At 37.3% G+C, this 24,824-nt stretch overlaps 1 protein-coding gene across 2 annotated transcripts; it reads left to right on the plus strand.

Moving 5' to 3' along the window:
• The first annotated feature begins 7,041 nt into the window (after window positions 1–7,041).
• On the plus strand, window positions 7,042–24,187 carry LOC306868512 (guanine nucleotide-binding protein G(i) subunit alpha-1-like). 2 transcript variants are annotated; one of them, XM_079414715.1, is made up of 10 exons: window positions 7,042–7,314; window positions 7,409–7,530; window positions 11,551–11,593; window positions 11,929–12,070; window positions 12,179–12,336; window positions 14,113–14,241; window positions 14,519–14,648; window positions 14,761–14,914; window positions 22,676–22,883; window positions 22,976–24,187. In XM_079414715.1, the coding sequence occupies exons 2-9, from the start codon at window positions 7,413–7,415 to the stop codon at window positions 22,864–22,866; spliced, it is 1,065 nt and encodes a 354-aa protein (XP_079270841.1). In that variant the 5' UTR covers window positions 7,042–7,314; window positions 7,409–7,412; the 3' UTR covers window positions 22,867–22,883; window positions 22,976–24,187. The 2 variants fall into 2 exon arrangements, with proteins under 2 accessions (XP_079270841.1, XP_079270842.1); XM_079414716.1 differs by having other exon boundaries at window positions 7,050–7,301.
• The last annotated feature ends 637 nt before the right edge of the window (window positions 24,188–24,824 follow it).

The raw sequence follows: 24,824 nt of genomic DNA on the forward strand, positions 1-24,824 counted from the left end.
CACCCTCCTCTTGCGTCTACGATCGGGGGTACCCACAATATAATCTGTCTCACTAAGTTTCTGTTCAATAGTATAAGGCCCCGAAAACCTAGCCTGTAGAGCGGAGCCAGGAATGGGAAGTAACAAGAACAGACACACCTGGCTGAAAACTGCGGTGTACTGCTCTTTTGTCAAAGTGCGTCTTCATCTTAGACTGTGCCATGCAAAGATTCATTTTTGCCAGTTCGCAGACGTTGTGCAGCCGTTCACAGAAAGAACTGACATAGTCTAGAACAGAAATGGGTGCACTATTCTTACCCATTAACTGCTCCTTTAACAACTTCAAGGGGCCACGAACAGTGTGAGCAAACACAAGCTCAGCAGGACTAAACCCTAGTGACTCCTGAATAGACTCTCTCACAGCAAACATGAGCAAGCCATCCACCCAGTCCTTTCCAGTCTTGATACAAAAGGTGTGAAGCAAAGATTTTAGGGTTTGATGAACGCGTTCAACTGCTCCATGTGACTCAGGGTGGTACGCACTAGACATCTGATGTGTTATTCCCAACTCCTTTAACATCTGTCCAAAAACCTTTGAGGTGAAGTTTGACCCCTGGTCGGTTTGAATAACTCTGGGTAAACCAAATGTGGTGCAAAACTTTATGACCTCCATCAGCACTACTTGTGCTTTCAATGTACGCAATGGTACAGCTTCAGGATAACGGGTTGCAGTACACATTGTCAAAATATACTGGGCCCATGTTTCGACTTTGGAAGAGGCCATACACAATCCATCACCAGCCTCTCAAAAGGCTCTCCAATGACAGGAATCGGCTGAAGAGGCGCTTTAGGAATGGTTTGATTTGGTTTTCCCACACGCTGGCAGATGTTACATGACCGGCAGAAACTAGAGACCGAAGATTTAACTCCAGGCCAGTAGAAATGTTTAACTATCCGCTTAAATGTCTTTGTGACACCTAGATGTCCAGCAAGAATGTTTTCGTGTGCCAATTTCAAAACATGGGAACGATAACTGGAAGGCAAAACAATCTGATATACTGTTTGCCAATCATCTCCGTCTGAAGATTTTGGCTGCCCCTTGCACATTAGAATCCCATTGTCCCAAAAGTATGCTACCTTTGCCAACAAAAGACTGCGACTGTCAACTGCAGCACCGACGCAGTTTACAATTGTAGGGTCCGACTTCTGGGCAGCAGCCAAATGTTCCTTACCCACTATGGAATGAAGTTCAGCTGGAAACTGGGAGTCACACTCAGGGGCCATTTCATTCTCAACAGACAACTTGTACTCTACCGGATTAGGTTGCACACTCAGGAAATAATCAGAGAGATCCACAACATCTTGAAAGCTTCTTGCCTGGGACCGCGTAACAGCACAAGCTGGAAAAGCTAGTGGATACCTCGCAGAGAGATCAGTGGAATCACAGACTTCTGGCTTGGTTACGACTATTGGACTGGGAAAAACATTACCACCGGCAAGGTCATTTCCCAGTATGAGGCTAACATTGTCTACAGGTAACTTTTTACACACACCCAGTTGGACCAGGCCCGTAACAAGGTCAGACTTCAAATTGACAGTGTGTAACGGAACACTAACGCAGCCCATCTCAATACCACACACAAGGACATTTGCAACAGTATGTGATGCATCAGAGAAGGGCAACACATCCTCAAGCACGAATGATTGAGCTGACCCCGTATCTCTCAGAACCTGTACGCACTTAACTGCAGAGTCACCAGCTAGCGATACACAACCTGTCAAAAGAAAGGGACCATATGACGACGTGTCAGCAGCAAACAAATCAGGAACTGATTGTACAGACGCAACGCTTTTAGGTTTTGTATTTGTGGCCTTCTGCTTCCAAGCCTTACAATCAGAGATCATATGACCAGGGTCGAGACAGTAAAAGCAAACCTTGACGCCCAGAGGAAAAGACAGTACGGTGGGTAAGTGCAAATTCATCAGCAAACACCGCCGCATCAGAAAGTTAACACTTTTTGTTCATTTAAATGAACAACAACGTTTTCCGGTACACAAGTTTTAAAATCTTCAAGCAAGACCAATTATTGCAATTCTTCATAAGTGGTAACCTTACTAGCAAGACACCACTTTTCAAAAATTATTTTTTTCTCTCTTGCGAATTCAATACAAGTTTGTTTGATTTGCTTTAAACACACCCTGAACTTTTGTCGATATGCCTCCGGCACCAACTCGTATGCTCTCACGGCTGCTTTCACAGTGTCATAGTCCAACGATTCCTCAATTGGCAAAGCAGCACATACTTCTTGTGCTTTGCCAATGAGGTTACACTGCAGCAGTAAAGCCCACATGTCTTTTGGCCAATTCAACTTTGCGGCAACACGCTTGAAAGCAACGAAATAGGAGTCTACCACTGATTCGCGAAAGGGTGGTACTAATTTGACATATTTGCCAACCTCAAATTCAGATTTAGATACAATGCTATGCGCAACTTAATGTCACGATCTGCTTGGATTTCAAGAGCTCTTAGCCGAAGCAGCTGTGTCTCATGTTCCTGTTTTTTTAATGCGAGATCAAGCTCTTTTAATTTCAGAGCTACCTGAGGATCTACTAAGATGCATCTTTACTGCTAGTTACGGAGCTTAAGTCAGCTTCTGTGCCAATGTCAGCTTCATCCTCCTGCTCTAGTATTTGTTCTGGGAAGATACCTGCCTCAACTAACTTGCTACACAACTCCTCTTTTATTGCTTGTTTACGTGCACCTCTAGAAACTGTCATGTTATAAAAGTCAGCTATTAAAAGCAGATCTTTTTTTCGACAACAATTGAACTCCTCCAAAGAAGGAGACAGATTTTCAATAATATAGAACTTCCTCACCCACCAAAGTTTAAAGCAGCCAAACAAAACGTACCCATACAACAAATAGTGAAGTGAAACAGCAGAATAATGAAATAAAAATGGGTGTTCGGGTGTTCGTCTTGGGACGTAACAGAAGTATTCAGGTGATTGTGTGTGTGAATGATTATGAATAATTTGTTTCTGTGTTTTTTTCTTTCTGTTTGTCCAGTAAGCCATGCTGTTGCAGTGATCAGCCGCTTGGTGGTACCGCTGAGCAGGGTAACACTGAATACTCACTGTCTAGTCTGCCATGTAAAATAAATCTCAATTACTGTAAAAGCTCTTTCCAAAGTTAGCTTTATGAGAAATGAGAACAAAGGTAAATCAGAAAAATCCTAAAAAACGACCATGAAGTCTGCATTAAGTGCATAAACGTATCATTGATTTAAATAAAATAGGTTGCAAAGATAAGCAAACCCACCGCACCTTCAATGCAATCACAAACACTCACATACGCACACTTATCCCCTCAGGTCCTGTCTCAGCAGCGTCTCTACATTTAAGCAGCACAGCAAGCAATCAGTCCCCAAGCTTAACAAGTCTCACCATGCTGCAGAAACAACAATTATCCCTCACCACTTTAGCATTTATCATAAAGTGATTACTGCACCCTGCCATTACCAGTGCAAAATATGTGTTGTGTCTCTTTATTAATTCAAATATACCTAGTTTATTGTTTTTTATTTCATTAAAAGACTTGAAAATGCAAGCTTCTTTTGTTTTTAACAATAAAATATTGAACAAAACTATGATTTGAGGAAAAGCTTTGAACTAGAATGCATACACACCAATCCAAGTGCAAAATATTGTACCACTTTATTTAGGCCTATTTTTTCAATTTATTTAAAAAATAATAATTTAAAAGAATTGTAGTAATAATACATTCATGTATTTTGATTATAATATTAATGCATTCATATAAAAGTAATCTTACCCATGTCAGCTATATTAGTCTTTTTGTTTTTAGATGAATAAGATACATGTAAAGCCTCAATACAAAAAGGTAAACGATGACTTTTCCAGGGGCCATCTTACAGTTTTTCATGGCTGCACAAATGCAAGAGTGAGTTTTGCCTAGAAGTACAACTAGTCTGTAATTCAATGTGTATTCTACAGTCACAACAATGAATGACACTATAAATCAGTGTAATGGATGTTCAGCTGCCATGATTCCGCTAATTTTAAATGGGTTAAATGCTCCCTGCCTTCCATTGTGGTTCTTTAGGAAAATACAGTAGTCACGGATATGTGGGGAAACTTTGCTCGTTGTTTTGCATGCTCATGACATTTTAAATTTAAATAGTATGTAAAATAATAAGGCTGGCTATGATAATATTTCTAAAACTTATATATGAGCTCATCTTTTTTTTTTTTTTTTTTGTATGGTTATGTGCCACCTATAAGAAAATCTAATAAATCTGAATCGGTTTCAATATTAGACCTGTGACCCGACCGACCAGATGTGGCCTCATTTATCTCCCCAAATGGAGCCATTTCCTCCATAAATTATTCATATTCACCCACCTATGCAGACACACACACACACACAATATATATATATATATTGTGAAACAATATAGTAGAATTCTTTGAAACACTATTGTGAGGATTTTATTGATAAATGCCTGATTTGTTAAATTCAATTGAAATTAGATCTAAAGTGCAGCTAAAACAGTTTGATTGAATGAATGAATGAATGAATGAAGGAATGAATGATGCATTTATATAGCGCATTTATTGTGTATTGCCGTACACCCAAAGCACTTTACAATCATGTGGGGGGGTCTCTCCTCAACCACCACCAGTGTGCAGCATCCACTTGGATGATGCGACGGCAGCCACACTACAACAGCGCCAGTGCGCTCACCACACACCAGCTACAGGTGGAGAGGAGAGAGTTATAGAGCCAATCAAGTGTATGGGGATTACTTGGAGGCCATGATTGACAAGGGCCAGTGGAGGGAATTTGGCCAGGACACCGGGGTTACACCCCTACTCTTTACGAGAAGTGCCATGGGATTTTTAGTGACCACAGAGAGTCAGGACCTCGGTTTAACATCTCATCTGAAAGATGGTGCTCTTTACAGTATAGTGTCCCCCAGGTGCCCCCCCTACCAGATGTCTTGCGATAGGCTTGTTTTTAGTTAATTTCTAACTGCATCTGGCGTATCTTGGCATGTGTAGGCAGCTGCCTATGGCCACTTTCTTCTCTTCTTTATTAATTTTAGGCATTTTAGCGTGATCTAAATGACAGATGTCGAGAGCGCATAATGTTACGCGACCATGTAATGCGCGAGCACGAATCTCTCCACTCGCAAGCGGATTTCCTTCACTCGCACAAAACTGGACGTGTGCTTTTAAATCTACATTGTTCTTTTATGAATTGGCTCGGGTCTCACTCAGATATTGTGTGTATGCTCAAACGTTATCCTCGCATCACTGAAGACCAGAAAAGCTTTTTTTCTAATCAAGTGAAGAGTAGGCTTTTCTCACTAAATGGAAGCAAGCTGAATATAGTTAGCCTTCTCTAGTTATTAATTTTATTAATACTTATTTTAGTTAAGTGCTTAAATTGTAAATATGCATTTATTAAATTATTTTATGTAGTACATTTGTATTTTGTTGTTTTTGTATATAGTTAGCCTATAGAAGCATATCAACCAGGTTCCAGAAATAATCACTAAGGCTGCTTCTGAAATAAGTGGGGGTGCTCTCTTAATGCACATTTTCACATATTTTGTCCCTTCTATTGCTATCAATATGCTGCTACTTCGAGAGCGAATCCCGCATAAATATGCAGATGTCATTCCCAAAACTTTGCAACGTGTGTGTGGGCCAAAAAACAAAGTTCTACATTTTAAATGGATTGCTTAGAAAGCTCGCAAAGAGGGCTCATAACCAATTTAAGCTGTCACTCTTTGTTCTGTTACACACAAGTGTGTAAAGTTCTGTGAGGACCAATGAATCTCACACTGTGCAATTAATAGCCTATATAATATAGGCCTATTAACATCGTGTATCCAACCCCTCCCCCTGGCCACCCTCTTTTAAGGCAGTGCCCCAGACTGGCCCCCCCATTTAAAATGCTCTAGACACGCCCCTGGTGTCCCCGTCACTAGACTGGGGTGTTAGGACCCACACAGACCACAGGGTGAGCACCCCCTGCTGGCCTCACTAACACCTCTTCCAACAGCAACCTAGTTTTCCCAGGAGGTCATCCATCCAGGTACTGACCAGGCTCAGCCCTGCTTAGCTTCAGTGGGCAACCAGTCTTTGGCTGCAGGGTGATATGGCTGTAATTGATTGGCATGAAGGAACAAGTCAGAAAAAGAAAGGAAAATATGTAAACAATATATAACAATAAATAAGCAATATATAATAATTAACATATAAGTATACAATAAACAATATATAATAATATATAATGTATATAATGTACTGTCAATAAATTAAAAAATATATATATAATATATTAGTAATATGAAGTATTTCAAAGCATATTAAGCTTATCAGAAATTTTATGAAATAATATATAATTATTAATATATAGTGAAACAATTAAAATAAATAAATAAATAAAATATGATGTATTTTATTAAGTATTTTAATAATGTATATTATTTAAATAATTTAAAACATTAAGCTTTTTAGAAATGTCATTATGTAAATTTCATTAAATAATAAATAACTACTTTTATATGTAATGTAAATAGATGTAAATAATTACAAATATAAAAATGTAATATTAAGAAAATATTATGTATTCTGAAAGCTTATTAAACTTTTCAGAACTGTTAATGCCTAAATAATGTTAATAAAGACAAAAATACAAATAAATAAAATATGTTTTTATTAAAATAAATATATAATTAATCATATATAAATCATGCAAATAAAATAAAACTTTATTTAAATTGTATTAAATAATATATTTCTACTGTTATACGTAATGTAAATAAATGCAAATAATTACAAATATAGAAAATAAAATATTATGAAAACATGTATTCTGAAAGCGTATTAAGCTTTTCAGAAATGTCATGAAAATTATTATTATTTTTTTCCCTCCGATTTGTTTTGGACAGTGAACACCTGGGATCAATATGCGCGCACCCTCGCGTGCACGCGCATGCATTCCAGGCGCGCGGCCGACGAGGGGGATTCATGTATGAAAAGAAACAGGAAACTCCAGATCATTCGCCAGTTTAACAGCAGTGGGAGACGCGGAGCGTGAGACGGCCGTTAATGACTAAATTTTCACGTTATTTTTAATCAGCCATGGCCGTCAAGGCACTCGACTGATTATTGACACCCTCCGTTTTTATTTTTTTTATAATTTAAGAAACTCCAGCGTTGGGAAAACTCGAGTTTGAAGAGACTGCGCTGAGAGAGAGAGAGAGAGAGAGAGAGAGAGAGAGTTGGGCGTGAGACGTCGGGGTGACTCCCTCATTTAAACCAGTTGTGCATGATATTTCTTTCTTCCTCGCATTTATTTAGCTTCTTTGACTTCTTATATCGTTTGACACTCCAGAAAGATGGGGTGCACCCTGAGCTCGGGCGACAAGAGCGCCCAGGAGAGGAGTAAAATGATTGACAAAAACCTGCGCGATGATGGAGAGAAAGCGTCGCGAGAGGTCAAGCTGCTGTTGCTGGGTGAGTTAGCCGCCCCGCTAGTGAATGAATAAACCCATTAAAGTTCACTTAAATAGCAAATATAAGACACATCAGCATTGTATTTAGTATTCCAATAAGCCAGGAGTGGAGAATAAAGAAGTCAAGTTGATATTTATGGACGCTGTAAACTTTTCTTTCCGTAGTTACCGCGCTGGTGTCTCGGCTAGCATGTGAAGCTAATCCACTCAGTTACGGTATATCACTCGAGTCATTTAACACCGCTTTTAATAGTTTAGTTTGTTTCTATACAGTAGAAACGAAATTCTCGCGTAAGTGATTTTATTTGCCTGTTTTCTGTCTTTTATTTTTGCATTGACCTCTTCAAAGTACTGGTTTGCATATTATCCGAGTGGCCAGTTAGACGCAAACGGCTCTCTGCTAATCCAGCCAACAAAAGACTAACGTTAGTTTAATCTAATTTAATCCGAACTGCCTGATTTACTGAGATGGATCTGATAGATTACCCTAAACCTCATCCAATTACGATAAATGATCATGTGCATATGTAGGGTCCTGCTGGGTGCTTGGAGTAAACTGGAGAGGATGATGCTAGATGGGCTTAAAAAGTGGTCCTGGTGATTTTACAAATATCATGAGCCTGGAAAGTCTTAAACTTCAATGTGTGATTCATTTGATTTTTAACTTGTGTGGATTTTCCAACACAGCACTTAAATGATCTAGAGTAAATATAAATATATATAAATGTGATCAGCAGGTATTGTTCATTTATTTAATTACTTATTTATTTGCATTTAGACCATATAATGCAGTTACAGATTATATAAACAATATCTGTTCAGTTTTTTTCTTGTGTTACCTTGAAGCAGTCGACTTGTTAATTCATTGTGATTTACATAGAGGCCACTTGTTTCTCAATTTCCGATTCCTGTTTTGCATATGTTTCTTCTGTACTTTTCCAATATTTGTGTGCAAGCATTTTTCGTGGACATTGAGTATTGAAGCCAAACAATTTATTCGCTTGTGGCGATTGAAACATTTGTTTGCTTTTCGATGGTGTGTGCATCTTAAACATAATATTTGTTTCACAGAAATGTCACAAACTCCCTAAAGAGAAGCACTTGGTGCTGTTTACATGCAGTTTTATTAATTTCGAAGAGCTTGCTTTGCCAGTTCCCTTGCAAACAATCATGGTCAACTGTTTGCTTGGATCTGGCAATTTAATTATCCATTTATTGTCCATTTTCCCATTGGTCCCTCCTGTACTTTCTGTGTAAGTTGTTAGAGGACCTAAAACCTGCCCTTACGGCATCAAACTTTAGGGAATTGGCATCTAATTATCTAGTTAACTGGATTCCCCTATATGCTGATTCATTATACGCCCTCTGTGTGCTGCCTTTCTTGGGTTTGTTTGCTTTTTGGCATTGCGGATCAACGGCATATGTCGCTACGCCTGCTGTAAAACAAGCAGGAGTTCCTGTTTAGACTATAGAGGGGACAAATGGTGACTGCCAGGGTTGTTACTAAGAATAAATCCACTGATGTGAAGAGAAAGTACCTTCATGGGTGGTTATTCAAATAATTTTGTGTTGCAAAAGCCAATGGGCATCACAAATGCATATCAAAATGTTTGTAATTCTGTGAAGATGAGCATGTCTTTACGGTATAGAGCGTGTTGATCGTGCGCCTCAGGCAGTTGTTGGTTGCTCAGGAACCAAAGAGCCAGTTCAAATTACAGCACCATAAACGCAGCCGCAGGGACCAAACAAATGGTGAAACCAGTGCTTTGGGAGTCAAGTTCAGTGGGTGGCATCAGAACTTGGATTGATGCATTTTAGAATAAAGCGAGCATCAATATAATTGCCAATGCTTATGATTAAGGATTTGAACCAACCCCTAATCCAAGCAACAGGTTTGGCCCACCATCTTAAACAACTGTCTAGCTTCAGTTTGAAAGGTTTCATCTAAAAAGGATCTAGCAGGATTTAGCAGGAAATTTTGTGGGCATAATTTAGGTTTTAAGTTTTCACGCAAATTAATCGGATTGACAAACAGATGAATTTATCGCCTCACTTTTGACGGATACATTTTTTGGTGCCAGAATGTTTCTGAAATTTCAGTGTCTGCAGTCTTGTTTGTAATATGTGGTCACATTTATGAAATTTAGTCGGCAAAAAGTCTATTCTCAACTGTTAAAAATATAAAAATATAGACATTTGTGAAGTACAGCGCACACAGTTGTTGGTCAGGGTCACTAATTTGCATGAAAAACTGTGGGGAGAAATTTGTGCAAAATTCCCAATTTTAAAATTGAGGTTGAGGTTTCCAATTCAAATGACTGCATTTTGCCTGCAAAATTATTTGACATTTTGAATCTTTGAAATTTTGAAGTTCTTTGACAACTGGAACTATTATTTATAGCATTATGGCTTTTGTTGGAATACGATTAATAGTGTGGATGAACATTAGGTGCCACAAGCCTTTCATCAAGTCATGTGGGAGTTTTGTGGGGGTCTCGGGGGTAAATGCAGTGCTCTTGTGTTTGGTCTCCTCGCAGTAGGGTTTGAATCTGTGAGAGAGATGCTGATGTGGCCTAATTGCTGTGTTTGTGCTTTGGGATTGAGAGAAAGAGACATCCTCCCTCGGGGACGTCCTCAACCATAACTGAGATGGCTAATTGAAACGTGCGCTCGGTGAACGGATGAACTCTAGTCTCACGGAAGGTGGAGAACTGTATGGGAGTATTGAAATTTTCCTGACTGTTGGTGAATTAAAGACCAGCTAGCCTTTTTCTGAAATGGCAGAATTTTAATTTTTTTTTTTTTTTTTGGACCCCCAATTTTTTTGTTTTTAATATATATTAGTTTCTTTAGGGTCTTTTTTAAAATATATATATTTTAAAGACATTAATACTTTTTTCTTAGCAAGGATGTTATAAATGTTGCAAAAGATAAAAAAAAAAAAGTATTAAGCAGCACAATGGTTTTAAACTTTGATAAGAGGTTTTTGTGCATAAAATCAGTATATTAAAATAATTTCTGAAGGATCATGTGACACTGAAGACTAGTGTATTGATGCTGAATATTCAGCTTTGCCAACACAGGAAAAAATATATTATTAAATGTCTTGTAAATTTTAATAATATAATATTACACGATATTTACAATATGACTGTTTTTACTTGGATCAAATGAATGCAGCCTAAGTGAGTACAAAATTTCTCAAGAACATAAAACAAAAACATAACGTCCCCAAACTTTTGTGTATGAACTATAGTGTATTTTCAAAAAATGTATAATGTCTTAAATATATTAACACATTTGACAGCCTTAAAACATTTTTCCCTTGAATTTTTTGCATTCCCGCTTTGTGACCCTCTGGGGGTCATTGGCCCTCAGTTTGAAATCCCGCATTTGAAGTAACTGTTTCTAAAGATTTTGATTCTTATATTTGCTGTCTGTCGCCTGCAGTCAAACCTGCCCTGACATACTCATCTAAACATATAGCTAATCTGTTTACAAAAGCCTGTCTGTAATCCCATTACAGTGAGGTGACATTTAATCAATCCATTAAGATTAGCACCTACACACTTCCTCATCACTGCTGACTGTTAAAGCCGGTTGCTTTTATTCCTCTTGTTAACATACAGGGGAGTGAACTAGCCACTTAATGAGGCTAAATAGTCTCAGTTTTGTTGATTGTTGGTTCGGGCCATTTCCCATGACATCAGTATTTCCCCCACTTCCCTTTATTTTTATATCACTTGTTTGTCGTCATATGAGTGGCAAGGATGCAACATGACAATATAATTTCAAGTTTGAATTTGATAATGTCTTCTCCCACCCAGTTATTACTTGTGGTGAAATCAAAGGAAACTCCCACTCAATCTGATACCAACAAATACTTTTGCTGAGCTGGCAGAAGCCACAAATGCTTGATCCTTCAGAGTCAGATCCTCGTACTCTTTTATGGAGCAGGCAAGGATCTGGAATGTTTGGGTGTGTGTCCATCTGGCTAACACGCTCTTTCTTTCTCTTGCAGGGGCTGGTGAATCTGGAAAGAGTACAATTGTCAAACAGATGAAGTAAGTTTCAACCCCTATTATGTCATCCGAGTTTCGTGATGTTTAGAAATCACGCAGGATGTAAGCGATAGCAGTGTTTATTTAAATTACATGTGAATTACATAATCCTTCGATTATGGACATGGCTTATTAAGGGACTTCCCTGGATTTGTCAGGCTTTTATAACTTTTGAGCATTTTAAACATCCTCAGAGTCATTAGAATTAAGCAACAGGGCAGATGTAGTGATATATCTTGCCTTTTTTTTTGGCTCAACACGGTCTATATTTGCAGTATACTTGCCAGGAACTATTAGCTTTATTACTTGAATTAATGCCATTGTCTTTTCTCCTGCAGGATCATCCATGAAGCAGGCTACTCCGAGGAAGAGTGCAAACAGTACAGAGCCGTAGTCTACAGCAACACCATCCAGTCCATCATTGCCATCATAAGGGCCATGGGCCGCCTGAAGGTTGAATTTGAGGATAATGCGCGGACTGTAAGTGCTGTTGTTTTAATGTAAAGTATGGCTAAATGCAGGTCACTTATTTATGTAATGCTAATGTATGAAAGGAAATCAAGATGCATTCAATTGGCTGTTTTGCAGGATGACGCAAGGCAACTGTTTGCGCTGGCCGGCTCTGCGGATGAGGGATACATGACGAGCGAGCTGTCAGGAGTCATCTGCCGCCTGTGGAAGGATGGTGGCGTTCAGGCTTGCTTTAGTCGCTCCAGAGAGTACCAGCTCAATGACTCTGCTTCATAGTGAGTGTCTTTTAGCTTTTTTTTTTTTCTTTTTTTTCCTACATAATGACTTTTGCGCTCTCCACATAATCCAGCTCCATTTCCATTGTGGCTGCTGAACACGTCAATGGTTTGTGTACTGTGTGTGGACATTGCTTTTACATTGAGTTATTATTGACGTTATTCCATCCATTATGGTCCATGATTCAAATATGCTTTATGCAAACTTTTCAAAAATGCAAATTTGTCCTGTGTTCTCCAAGCATGCTGTGAACCCTTACCTTTTGCATACAACCAAGATGAAGACACATTCACAATAGATAATTTTATGACATGAAAAAAATGAGATGCGTCTAGGAAATCAAATTTAGAACAAGTATATGCTGCTTTTCAAAAGTTTGGGGTCAGTAAGATTATTTTAATGTTTTTGAAAAGTCTACATGGTAACACTACTTAAAGCCTTTATGCATTATAAAGGGTTATTAAAGAGTATAATGCCTTATAATTATTCATAATATACTGTGTAATACATTATATCTTGCTTTAATTATAATGCGTAGAGTAGTACTGAGTTGAAGTGTTATAATTAACTGTGGTTACAATTATTCATGAGATTGTACAGTGCATTATCCAATGTAATTAGATGCTATTTACACCAAGTGAAAATTGCAGGATTTCCTTAGTGAAATGCTATTTACACTAAGTGCAAATAGCTATAGATCCTATTTACACTGTTAAAATAGCAGGATTTTCTGGCAATTATCTGCACCTCAGTATTGTAGTACATTATAAAACACAAGCAATAACAACGTATGCAAATCATAAGTTTAATTCAGATTATTTAACAAATGCCACAAAGCCCTCCCTACACCTACCTTAACCCTACCCTATACTTTATTTCCTTTATTTTTTATGAAAATAAATGCCTTTCTGACATGAGATTTAAAAAGAGGAGAAAAAAAGTTCGGCAAAAGGTGGATTTGAAGTCTGATCGATCACATCAAAAAGACTACATCACGCACTTTACCATCTACACCACTGGAGATCTTGTTTGACAGTCGTCTTTTGTAGTGTTGACTAGCCCAATCACACTTTGGTGGGCGGAGTTAGTGTAAATAGCCTCTGCTAACAAGATGGGCTAATTGCACTTAGTGTAAATAGACACTACATTTAAAATTTTATCTGATTATGATAGTATCTGAAATATTATAATTTAAAATATCTGTTTACTATTTTAATATTTTAAAATGTAATTTGTTGCTGTGATGGAAATTACTCCAGTCTTCAGTGTCTCATGATGCTTCAGAAATCATTCTAATATGCCGATTTGCTGCTCAAGACACATTTCTATTTAATAATGTTGAATTTGATTGTAAAATCCTGATTTTTTTTTTCAGGATTTTTGGGTGAATAGAAACTTCAAAAGAGCAGCATTTAATTGAAAAAGGCTAATCTAATTTAATTTAATTTGAAGTTTCTGCTAACTTGGTTCATCTGTATTAAATAAAATTCACCTGATAATTAATTTCTTTTAAAGTCACAGAACAGAACCAATGAAAAATGCAATTTTTTCATTATTTTTTAAAGATTTTTTTTTTTTTGTTATGAGAGGACAATTCAGATCTGACAGGAAGTGGAGTGGGAAAGAGATTGGAAGATTGGGGGTGGGATTGGAAAAGGTCCTCGAGCCGGGGTTCAAACTCCGGGATGTCTGTAGAAATAATTTCACCTTTAAAGTCATTAAATAGATTTTGGAAAAACTTTCTAATCCGCTGAACTGTGTATTTCCCCCTCTAGCTACCTGAATGACCTAGACAGAATATCCCCTTCTTCCTATATCCCAACACAGCAAGATGTTCTGAGGACCAGGGTGAAGACAACTGGTATTGTAGAGACCCACTTCACTTTCAAGGACCTTCACTTCAAGTGAGTATTGCCATTCATGGTTAAACCATTGAATCCATTTTTTTTGAGACGCGCAATACCTGAGAGTGTGACTGTTTGATGTGTGCATGATTCATGTGCCCGCTTTGAGTCGTCTGTTTATGCACTATTTTTCTCATATCCTTTGTTGGATAAGCTTGTCTGATCAAAATCGTACATAGATTAAACCTGTATTTACCAGAATTCCTTGTAAATGTCATTGTGTTCAGTGTGACTCTCCCAGAGTGCGTCTCACCACCCACATCTCCTGTACTTTCAGAATGTTTGATGTGGGCGGCCAGAGATCCGAGAGGAAGAAATGGATCCACTGTTTTGAGGGAGTGACCGCCATCATCTTCTGCGTGTCTCTCAGCGACTATGACCTCGTCCTGGCTGAAGATGAGGAAATGGTGAGCGCTCAAAGAAGATCTCTTTCAGCGTCAGCATCACATGTTATCACGAAACAGAAACTTTGCATTTTAAAGTTCCTCCCAAACAGCGCTTTTGTTTCTTATCTTTTAGAACCGAATGCATGAGAGTATGAAGCTGTTTGACAGCATCTGCAACAACAAGTGGTTCACGGATACTTCCGTCATCCTGTTTCTCAACAAGAAGGATCTGTTTGACGACAAGATCAAAAAAAGCCCGCTTACTATTTGCTTCCCAGAGTATACTGGTATGAACAACTTAAAATTCCTGATTCTTATTAATTTACTTTAAGTACAATTTGTATTGTAATACTTCATAGTATTTTATAGAATATTTTGTATTCTAATCAAATAATATATATATATATATATCTATATCTCAGTCCCCTCCAAAAGTATTGGAACAGGAAAGACAAAATTGCTCTGTTGGCTGTGGAGTCAAGACATTTGCAAATATGATTTAAAAGATGAATATGAGACAAAACTACAGAATGTCACATTTTATTATTGGGTGATTCAACACACAGATGTTTTACCAAATAAAAAGAACAGCACTTTTAGAGTTCATCCCACTCATTGATGTGAGCGTAAGTATTGGGACAGTTGAACATAAGGAAGATATAAAAGATTAAAAGCTATTATTTAGTTGCAGATCCCTTGATCACAATCACAGCAGTGAGTCTGTGACCCATAGACATCACCAGACTCTTGGTCTCATCCTTTGAAATACTTTTCCCAGCCTTTAATGCAGCCAATTGCAATTGTTGTTTGTTTTGGGGAGTTTCTGCCTTTACTCTCCTCTTCAGCTGCTGAAATTCATGTTCAGTCAGATTTAAATCTGGAGATTGACTTGGGCAAGCTCAGACTTTCCATTTCTTTGCCCTTATAAATTCCTTGACTGAACTGACAGGGTGTTTTGGGTCATCGTCCTGATGCAATATGAAGCACTTCCCAATTAATCTGGTGGCATTTCTTGAATATTGGTAGGCAAGATGGTTTTGTACCCTTCCAAATTCATTCTGCTACTGTCATCATACATTAAGTCATCAGTAAAGCTGAGAGGGCCTGTTCCAGAGACAGCCATGCATGCCCATGCCATGACAACACCTCCACCATGCTTTACAAATGAGGCTGTATGCTTGGGATCATTTGCAGTCCCCTTTTTTTTTCTCCACATTTTTGCTTTCCCATCACTTAGATAAAGGTTTATCTCTGTCTCATCGGTCCATAAACACAGTTCCAAAACTCTTCTGGCTCACCTTTGTGCTTTTTTGCATACTCTAAGCTTTTTGCCTTTCTATTTTTGGTGCTGGTCAGCGGTTTGCATCTTGCTGTGTAGCATCTGTAATTCTGTGCCAAAGTCTCCTGAGGACAGTAGATTGTCAGAGCATCACCCCAGCTGTTGTTGGTGATTTTACAGACACGTCTTTTAGGATTAATTTTCACAGCTTTTATGATTTGTCTGTCATCAACTACTGTTGTTTTCTCAGCCGATCAGGTTGTTGCTGGTGTCGCTGGTGGTTTCCAAACTCTTGATTTCTCCATGCCCTTTGTTTTTGCTAGAGCTCTAACTGACTTCCTCTTTTCTTTTAGCATCCAAATTGCTTGCTTTTCTCTCAAAGTCAGCTCCCTCATCTTCATCCTGGTTTGTGTGTCATCATCGAATGATAGATTCAGAATACAGAAGTAATGGATATAACTGATACGACACATTCCCTGCTTTTAATATCTGAAGAATTAATGCAAGAGGACACAGCTGATCACTTAGAAAGACCTGTGAGGCAACTGTTCCCAATACTTGTGCTCCCATCAGATAGAGGGATGAAACTCTAAAAGTGCTGAACTTCTTGGCTGGTAAAACATCTGTGTGTTGAATCACTCAATAATAAAACGTGACATTGTGTAGTTTTGTCTCATATTCATCTTTTAATCATATTTGTAAATGTCTTGACTCCACAGCCAACAGAGCAATTTTGTCTTTAATGTTCCAATACTTTTGGAGGGCACTGTATGTGTGTGTATATGTATATGTGTGTATGTGTATATATTAGTGGTGTCAAAATTAGCGCGTTAACGCATGCAATTAAATTTTTTTTTTAATTATGCGATTAAAAATATTTAACGGCATTAACGCAGGGGCGGGGCTAATGTTGGCCACCCCATTCACAACTGCTGCCTCTTTTTTCTTGAACAGGATTGTTTTTTTTTTTAGATGCAGAACATCTTTATGACCACATCAAACGGGAGACGTTTCAGACGCGGGTTTTAACGTCACCTCCGTGCCAGGCGCGAGTCAAACGAGCGCAGAAAAGATACTGTGCTCATAGCTTGCGCTCTTCAAATACACGCACAAAGGTGCCGCCGCGCGCTGTAGCCTGTATCATTTCATATCAAACAGCGAAAGAAATTACGTGCATGCAATATCTCAGTTATGCCGTCAGTTAAGGCATGACGTTACCAAAAAGGCGATTAAAGCTGCCTTAAAACTATGTGCATGCATGTGCGTCACATTTAAGATGATGTCTCTGAAATGGTTTTAAAAACTGTCCTGAGGCACCGCAGCACTGTCTCCCTCATCTTAAACACCCGATTCAACTCGTCCGCTCATTAGTAGAGACTTTTAAGACCTGAAGAGGGTCAGAAAAGGTAAAGAGATTTGTGAGAAAATAAGATGCGTGTCAGATCCGCGTCACGTTCAGCAGCAGAAGCTTTTAAAGCAATAGCAGGCAAATAAGCTAATAACCAGCTGCTGTGATGTCTATCAATCCAAGAACAAAAGAAAAAAAGAGGAAATCAATAACTTTTATAGCTTTAAGGGGTTCATATTTAATTTAGAATTTAGTGTTTGGTAAGTATTCATTTTCTGTATATTTCTGCTGAAGGGCACAAGTAGCTAAATATGTCATTTATTATAATGGGTTCATGTGAAGATTAAGTTCACTTAAATTAGAAGTTAAGTCTAATGTTAAAATTGATAGCTCTCAATTATACTGTAATGCTGAATGGCTACAGTCAATAGTTAAATATTCAGGGGAATTTTTTTTTTTTTATAGAGACATCAGTAGCATTGATGTCAGTGATGCTGGCCTTCAATCATAAAAAAGATACCATTAAAGAAATATTAAAAATATACTCTCTGTTGTTTGTACATTTGAAGATTGAATGTGAAATTATTGCAATATAAAAGTATATTTAAAAACTTTAATGTTAGGAGGGATTAATATGGAGCGATTTTTGTGCCAATATTTATCAAACAAATCCAGTGTTTTGCAAATAAACAATCTGCTTTGCAAAGAAAAACTCGACTTTCAAACAAACGCAAAGTGATTTTCAAATACAAAACTCTTTGAGAGAAAATGCCGAGGTATGGACAAATATGTATTGTGTGTTACAGCTGTGAGACTCGTTTGCCTTTTTATGAGGAAACTTGGCTTGATTTTCTCACAAATGCGACAGGCTGATATTCTCACACGAGTGCGGGCAGATTTTCTCACAAATGCGACAGGCTGATTTTCTCACACGAGTGCGGGCAGATTTTCTCACAAATACGACAGGCTGATTTTCTCACACGAGTGCGGGCAGATTTTCTCACGTGCAATTGAGCAACTTTCTTTTCCAAAACGGCAGATGGCGCTGTTGGTCAAGTTACGCTATTCTCCCGAGACCTGAAACACCTCTTTACCTTTTCAGACCAATATGTGTGGGGAACAGGTGAGTTTGTCTTACTAGATCTATAATTAACCATTTAGATGTTTTCACAAAGCAACCCTACTACAGTGTCAGTGAAATTCACAACAAGTGCTGTAAAGTAGTTAACATGATTGATTAGTTCAAAAATCAGAGGTGACCTGGCTAAACATTTAACTAGGCTGTCTTTCCCTATAAAAACTGATCCATTCTCCGTACCCCTCATCCTCTGTTGGATCGCGGGATATAGATTTGATTGATTGATTTGATTGATTGATTTGATTTATTTAAGTGTCATACATCATAATAGATGCCCAGCCCACAAGGGCTTATTAGACACTGCAACATATAACAAATCATAGCCACGTGACATAATACAAAGTAAAAGACAACATTACCAGACAAACACAAATGTATCTATATACTCCTCATACAGGTTATAGAATACTTTGACGTCTATGCCAGGCCTTTTCCACAAATTTAACTAAAGCAAAGACCTTGTTTTCAAATAACCAATACATAATTTCAGCTTCCTGCTTCCAAAATAAATCAGAATTTTTCAACTGGATTAATTCAAATAATGATTCTCTCAAATCACAATACAAGGAGCAATGAAAGATAAAATGGAAATCATCCTCAACCACATTAGCGTCACAAAATTCACATAAACGTGAGTACTGAGGTATTCCTTTAAATCGCCCCACTTCCACTGCTAAAGGCAGGGTGCCAGTTCTTAGTTGGGCACAGAGAGATCTTTGTCTTCTCGTTAAATTACACAGGAGATATAATTCTGTTTTATAATCCATTTTAAATTGTACATAATTTCTAAGTTTTGGCTTATTCCAAATATCCTTCTTCCATTTGTTCCTTATATTTTACACCCAACTGCTGTCTGACATGATTAATATTACAGTTTAGGTTATTTTGAAACATTATATTCATATCTGAATTTGCTAAAATAACGGAAATATCTCTAAACCATGGATGAAAATTAGTTTTATCCCAGTTAAAAATTTTCTTTGTTAACCTTTCCTCAGGCAGACTAACAAGACGGTTCCATAATCGCACCATTTCACAGCTTTGTTTAACAATGCACGGAACCCATCCTGCGTCCCCCTCCACAGCTAACTTTGTATGCACACCAAGGAAGCATCTTAGTGCTCGGTATTGAACTGAGTTACATTCAAATGCTTCTCCGAAACCCCAAACTCCTGCAGCATAAAACAAAACTGGGTCAACTAATGATTCATAAAGTTGTGTAAATATGGAAAAACTAAGATCTTGACATGATTTCAATTTACTTAACAAACCACCTAATGCTCTTCCGGCAGAATCTGCTAATAATTTCCTTCCTTCCTGAAACCTCATATTCTCATCCAGAGCAAAACCTAAGTATTTATAGGATGAGGTAAACTTTAAGGAATCGCTACCAAAATGAAAAGTGAAACTACTCTGAGGAACCCTCTTCCTCCTAAAATGAATGCAACCCTCTTCCTCCTAAAATTAATCGCTCCATATTAATCCCTCCTAACATTAAAGTTTTTAAGTATACTTTTATATTGCAATTTCACATTCAATCTTCAAATGTACAAACAACAGAGAGTATATTTTTTATATTTCTTTAATGGTATCTTTTTTATGATTGAAGGCCAGCATCACTGATATCAATGCTACTGATGTCTAGTTAAATGTTTAGCCAGGTCACCTCTGATTTTTGAACTAATCAATCATGTTAACTACTTTACAGCACTTGTTGTGAATTTCACTGACACTGTAGTAGGGTTGCTTTGTGAAAACATCTAAATGATTAATTATAGATCTAGTAAGACAGAAACTCACCTGTTCCCCACACATATTGGTCTGAAAAGGTAAAGAGGTGTTTCAGGTCTCGGGAGACTAGCGTAAATTGACCAACAGCGCCATCTGCTGTTTTGGAAAAGAAAGCTGCTCAATTGCACATGTGAGAAAATCTGCCCGCACTCGTGTGAGAAAATCAGCCTGTCGTATTTGTGAGAAAATCTGCCCGCACTCGTGTGAGAAAATCAGCCTGTCGCATTTGTGAGAAAATCTGCCCGCACTCGTGTGAGAAAATCAGCCTGTCGCATTTGTGAGAAAATCAAGCCAAGTTTCCTCATAAAAAGGCAAACGAGTCTCACAGCTGTAACACACAATACATATATTTGTCCATACCTCTGCATTTTCTCTCTAAGAGTTTTGTATTTGAAAATCACTTTGCGTTTGTTTGAAAGTCGAGTTTTTCTTTGCAAAGCAGATTGTTTATTTGCAAAACACTGGATTTGTTTGATAAATATTGGCACAAAAATCACTCCATAGGATTAATCGCGATTAATTTTAGAAAAATGTGCGATTTTAAATTTTTTTTTTTTTTTCATCGATTGACGGCATTAGTGTGTGTATATAACATGAGAATAAGGTCTGAAGATAGGAAGACCATTTTAAGGAAAATATAACTATTTTCTTTTTTTTTTTTCCTCTTCTCAAACCTTGTCTGTGGTGTAAAAACACCCCTGGTCAAATGCCCCCAGAGGGCATCACTTCCCACTTTGATAATTACAGTACTTGCCATGTTCTGAACATCACATCCTTTCTTTTTCCCTCAGATGTAATCTATCTAGGTGGTTGAATAAAAATATTTGGACTACATCTAAAAAATTCCTCAACTTAGCACCAGCAAGCTTGTTAGACAGTTAGCATCAGCTAACAATATTTACTTATTTTCAGTATGTTTATGAATAAACATTCATATCTGTCTACTCGGCTAGTTGATCTAAACAATATAAAAATTTATACTGTTGATAAACAATATAAAAACAGACGTCACATAGGGCTAAACGCGTAGCATTTTAATAAAACTGCTAACGTTACAGCAGCGGGGAATATGAACGTGCATGAGTTATTTGATTTAATCTGTTATTTTAATGTTTTTTTTTTTTTTTTACCTAAAACATAACGGTAGAGACACTGATGTCGATCTCTCTGCATTCAAGTATTTCAGTGAGCTTAAATAGATCACCCTTTACAGCAGATTTCATTCACAAACAACTGACAGTTGACCTAAATATGATTTTCAGTTACAGTAATTAATCCTAAAATTTGACATTAGTAACTTGATCATGAATCAGACACTGCTTCTGCTTCTCGGAGCACGTGATGTATTATAAGGAGTAACGATATGTTTTATGAAATGTAGTAAAGTAAAAAAAGTACGATCTAATGCTTTGGAATGTAGTAAAGTAGAAGTCGTGGCCTAATGGTTAGAGAGTTGGACTCGTAATCCAAAGGTTGTGGGTTCGAGTCTCGGGCCGGCAGGGATTGTAGGTGGGGGGAGTGAATGTCCAGCGCTCTCTCCACCCTTAGTACCACGACTGAGGTGAGACCCTTGAGCAAGGCACCGAACCCCCAACTGCTCCCCGGGTGCCACAGCCCACTGCTCCGGTTGTGTGTTCACGGTGTGTGTGTGCACGTTGGATGGGTTAAATCAGAGTACGAATTCTGAGTATGGGTCACCGTACTTGGCAGTATGTCACTTCACTAAAGTAAAAGTTGCTCAAAATAAAACTACTCCAGTAAAGTACAGATACTTGGAAAAATGTACTTAAGTACAGTAACGAAGTAAAACTACTTCATTACTGTGTAAATATGAGACGACAAACTGAAACAGGGGCATTTTTGCCTCATATTGAATTTTAGGGGCTTTCTAGCTATGTTCTCTAGGCTCCATCACGCAGTGAGTTTTTGCCCTGCATCATATTTGTCATCAATAAACTATGAAATGTCAGATGACCCACGTAGGTCTGGGGCAGGGCAAATGCATTAATTTTAAAGTGTTATTTTTCACCGTTATGTGTGTGTGTGTGTATATGTCCAGCCCTAAAAGAAGAAAAAAAAATTTATTTATACATTTCAGCTAGTTGCCAACAATTCTCTTTAATTTAGTTTAACTTAATGTACTTAAATAACTAAGATTAAGCTGAAATAAAGATGAATAAAAACTATATAGACAAACCAAATACTACTAAAAGTGACAAGAAAAAATTAAGCTTAAAATTGAAAAGAGAAAACAAATAAAATATAAATATAATTGTCAATGATACTAAAATAACTCATGCCTAAAATAGTATACATAGATGTATATATCCGTATTTTAATATCGAGATATTAATGTTTTGAATGTTTAATATAGAAATAGCCAAATATATTATAGAAAATGTAATGGTATTTTTCACTATAATATTATGAAACCATATAAATGATATTATATGTTAATATGACTTAATATACTTTGTGAATCTCTCTACAAGGATCCAGCACGTATGAGGATGCAGCCGCTTACATTCAGTGTCAGTTTGAGGACCTGAATAAGAGGAAGGACACCAAAGAGATCTACTCCCACTTCACCTGCGCCACCGACACCAAGAATGTGCAGTTCGTCTTTGACGCAGTCACTGACGTCATCATCAAAAACAACCTTAAGGACTGTGGGCTCTTCTAAAACAAGCCATCTCACTGGTGAGCAGCAGCATAACCGATTCATTTTCAATTCATTCATCGACATGATTTTGGTAAAACTGTTTATTTATCCACTAAATGTTCGCTTTCAGTGTGACTGCGAGTGGCCTGATGGGAAATCTTTGGGAGAACCAGAGCAGGAGGAAGGTCAACCATGAACCTGAATGTTGAATGCGTTACTTAACTTTATATTTATGTTCTCCAAACATTTTAGGTTTTTTAGCGCATTTTAGAAAAGAAAAAAAAAAAGCATTTTGTGTAAAATATTTGTACAACTGTAATTGTTGCAGGAGTTTTTCACAGTTTTTAGACGTTGACTTTACATGTCCTTTTTTAAGGGTATTTTTCATTCAATGGGATTTTGGGAACATTCTGTCGCTTTCTGTCTTTTAAGGTCATGTGCTTTGCAGTTAATGTTGCAGTGCTTTTTTCCCCCACTTCAGCTATGTTAAATAAGAGCCAGCTGATATTTATCCACACAGCTTTCATCTGTTCAATAGTAGTCTAGATTATGAAAGCAAGATATTTTTGAGACCAAACACCTGTGGGAGCTGTGAATTCAATTGGGAAAAATCCAAGCATGTCAGAATAGTTCTGAAAACCCGAGCACAGCCGTCATTACGTGTTTTCAGATTTGCCTGTGATTTGGAGTGATGGAAAAACTGTGGTGAGCCTGAAATTTGCTGATGAATTCGTTCCTCTGCACCTGCAAATCATGAACTGTTTTAATGGAGAACCTGGCGAAAGGTCAACATTTTGCATTTTTTTTTTTATTGATCAAAGGGAACCATTTTTGAATTATTAAAAGGGACCAAAGAATTTATCTTCAAAATTCCTGTAAAACTTTCCTTTTTGCACTAGGTTCACATACCCATGTTACATAACACATGATTTGACAACCTGTACAATGTAATGTCATATGGAAGCCCTCAGCAGGAGTCTTTTCTGATATAAACATGATCAATTAAAATGGTTTTAAAATTCACATCCCTTTAATGTAGGTTCTCATTGGATGGGAACAAGTGTTGACTAATATTCACTATTTTGCTAATAAAAATGCTGTTGAAATAACGGCATCCTGAAATAAGATTTTCAAGAGTTTTTTTTTTTTTTTTTTTTTTAACTTTTTTGTGTGCAAATAGTCCATTCCATAACATTTTCTTTAAATGGCAACCTTCACCCTCATATGCACACAAAAGCCACATTTGAGAGTGGTTTTGCTTTAAATAGAGGTTTTTGAAGTGTATGAGATGTTCTGAAATCAATAAACCCCCTCAGGAATATGCTGTAAGAGCTTTTGCTTCACTCAGTGTTGTTAAAAGCATGGAAGCACACTGCACTCTTGTGGCGATGACAGGACAAGGCAGAAACTTCTTTCCCATTGGCAGTTGTCATGTATAACATGCAGGCAAATGATTTGAATTCATTTAGGTTAATACACTTTAGGGCTGATGGGAAATTGCTGCAAAGATTTATTTATTTACTGATAGAAATCTGTATAAAGCAGGGTTATTTTAGTTAACTAAAACCATAAAAAGTTAATTACTTGGAAATGTTTTTTTTTGTGGGGGGGCTATTTAACTGAATTTCAAAATGTTTTGAGGGGAAAAAAAACAAACAAAAAACAACCTCTGATTGAGTTGCCGAGGCAACATTTATTAATGTGTAATTTAATTTAACTTTATGTACTAACATATCTAAACCTGAAATAAAAATGAATAAAACTATATAGATTTATTTTTAAACAAAAAATATTGAAAAATTACAACTTTAAAATTAAAAGCATATTAATTAAAAAACTAATATATATATACATTTTGTGTACATAGAAAAAGTCTTCGAGTTCAGCTCATGAAAAATGAGTGGCAAAAACAAAAGTGTTGCATTTATCAACATTATTATTTTGTTTAGTGTGTGTATATATATATACACTAAACAAAA

Source organism: Barbus barbus, assembly GCF_936440315.1.
Source record: "Barbus barbus genome assembly, chromosome: 50".
NCBI lineage: Eukaryota > Metazoa > Chordata > Actinopteri > Cypriniformes > Cyprinidae > Barbus > Barbus barbus.

Excerpts from the sequence above, each read along its gene's own strand:
- LOC306868512 (XM_079414715.1), top strand. The coding sequence starts at position 7,413 with ATGGGGTGCACCCTGAGCTCGGGCGACAAGAGCGCCCAGGAGAGGAGT. Across the intron at positions 12,071-12,178 it reads TTGAGGATAATGCGCGGACT|GATGACGCAAGGCAACTGTT; the intron begins GTAAGTGCTGTT and ends GCTGTTTTGCAG. Across the intron at positions 14,915-22,675 it reads TTGCTTCCCAGAGTATACTG|GATCCAGCACGTATGAGGAT; the intron begins GTATGAACAACT and ends TCTCTCTACAAG.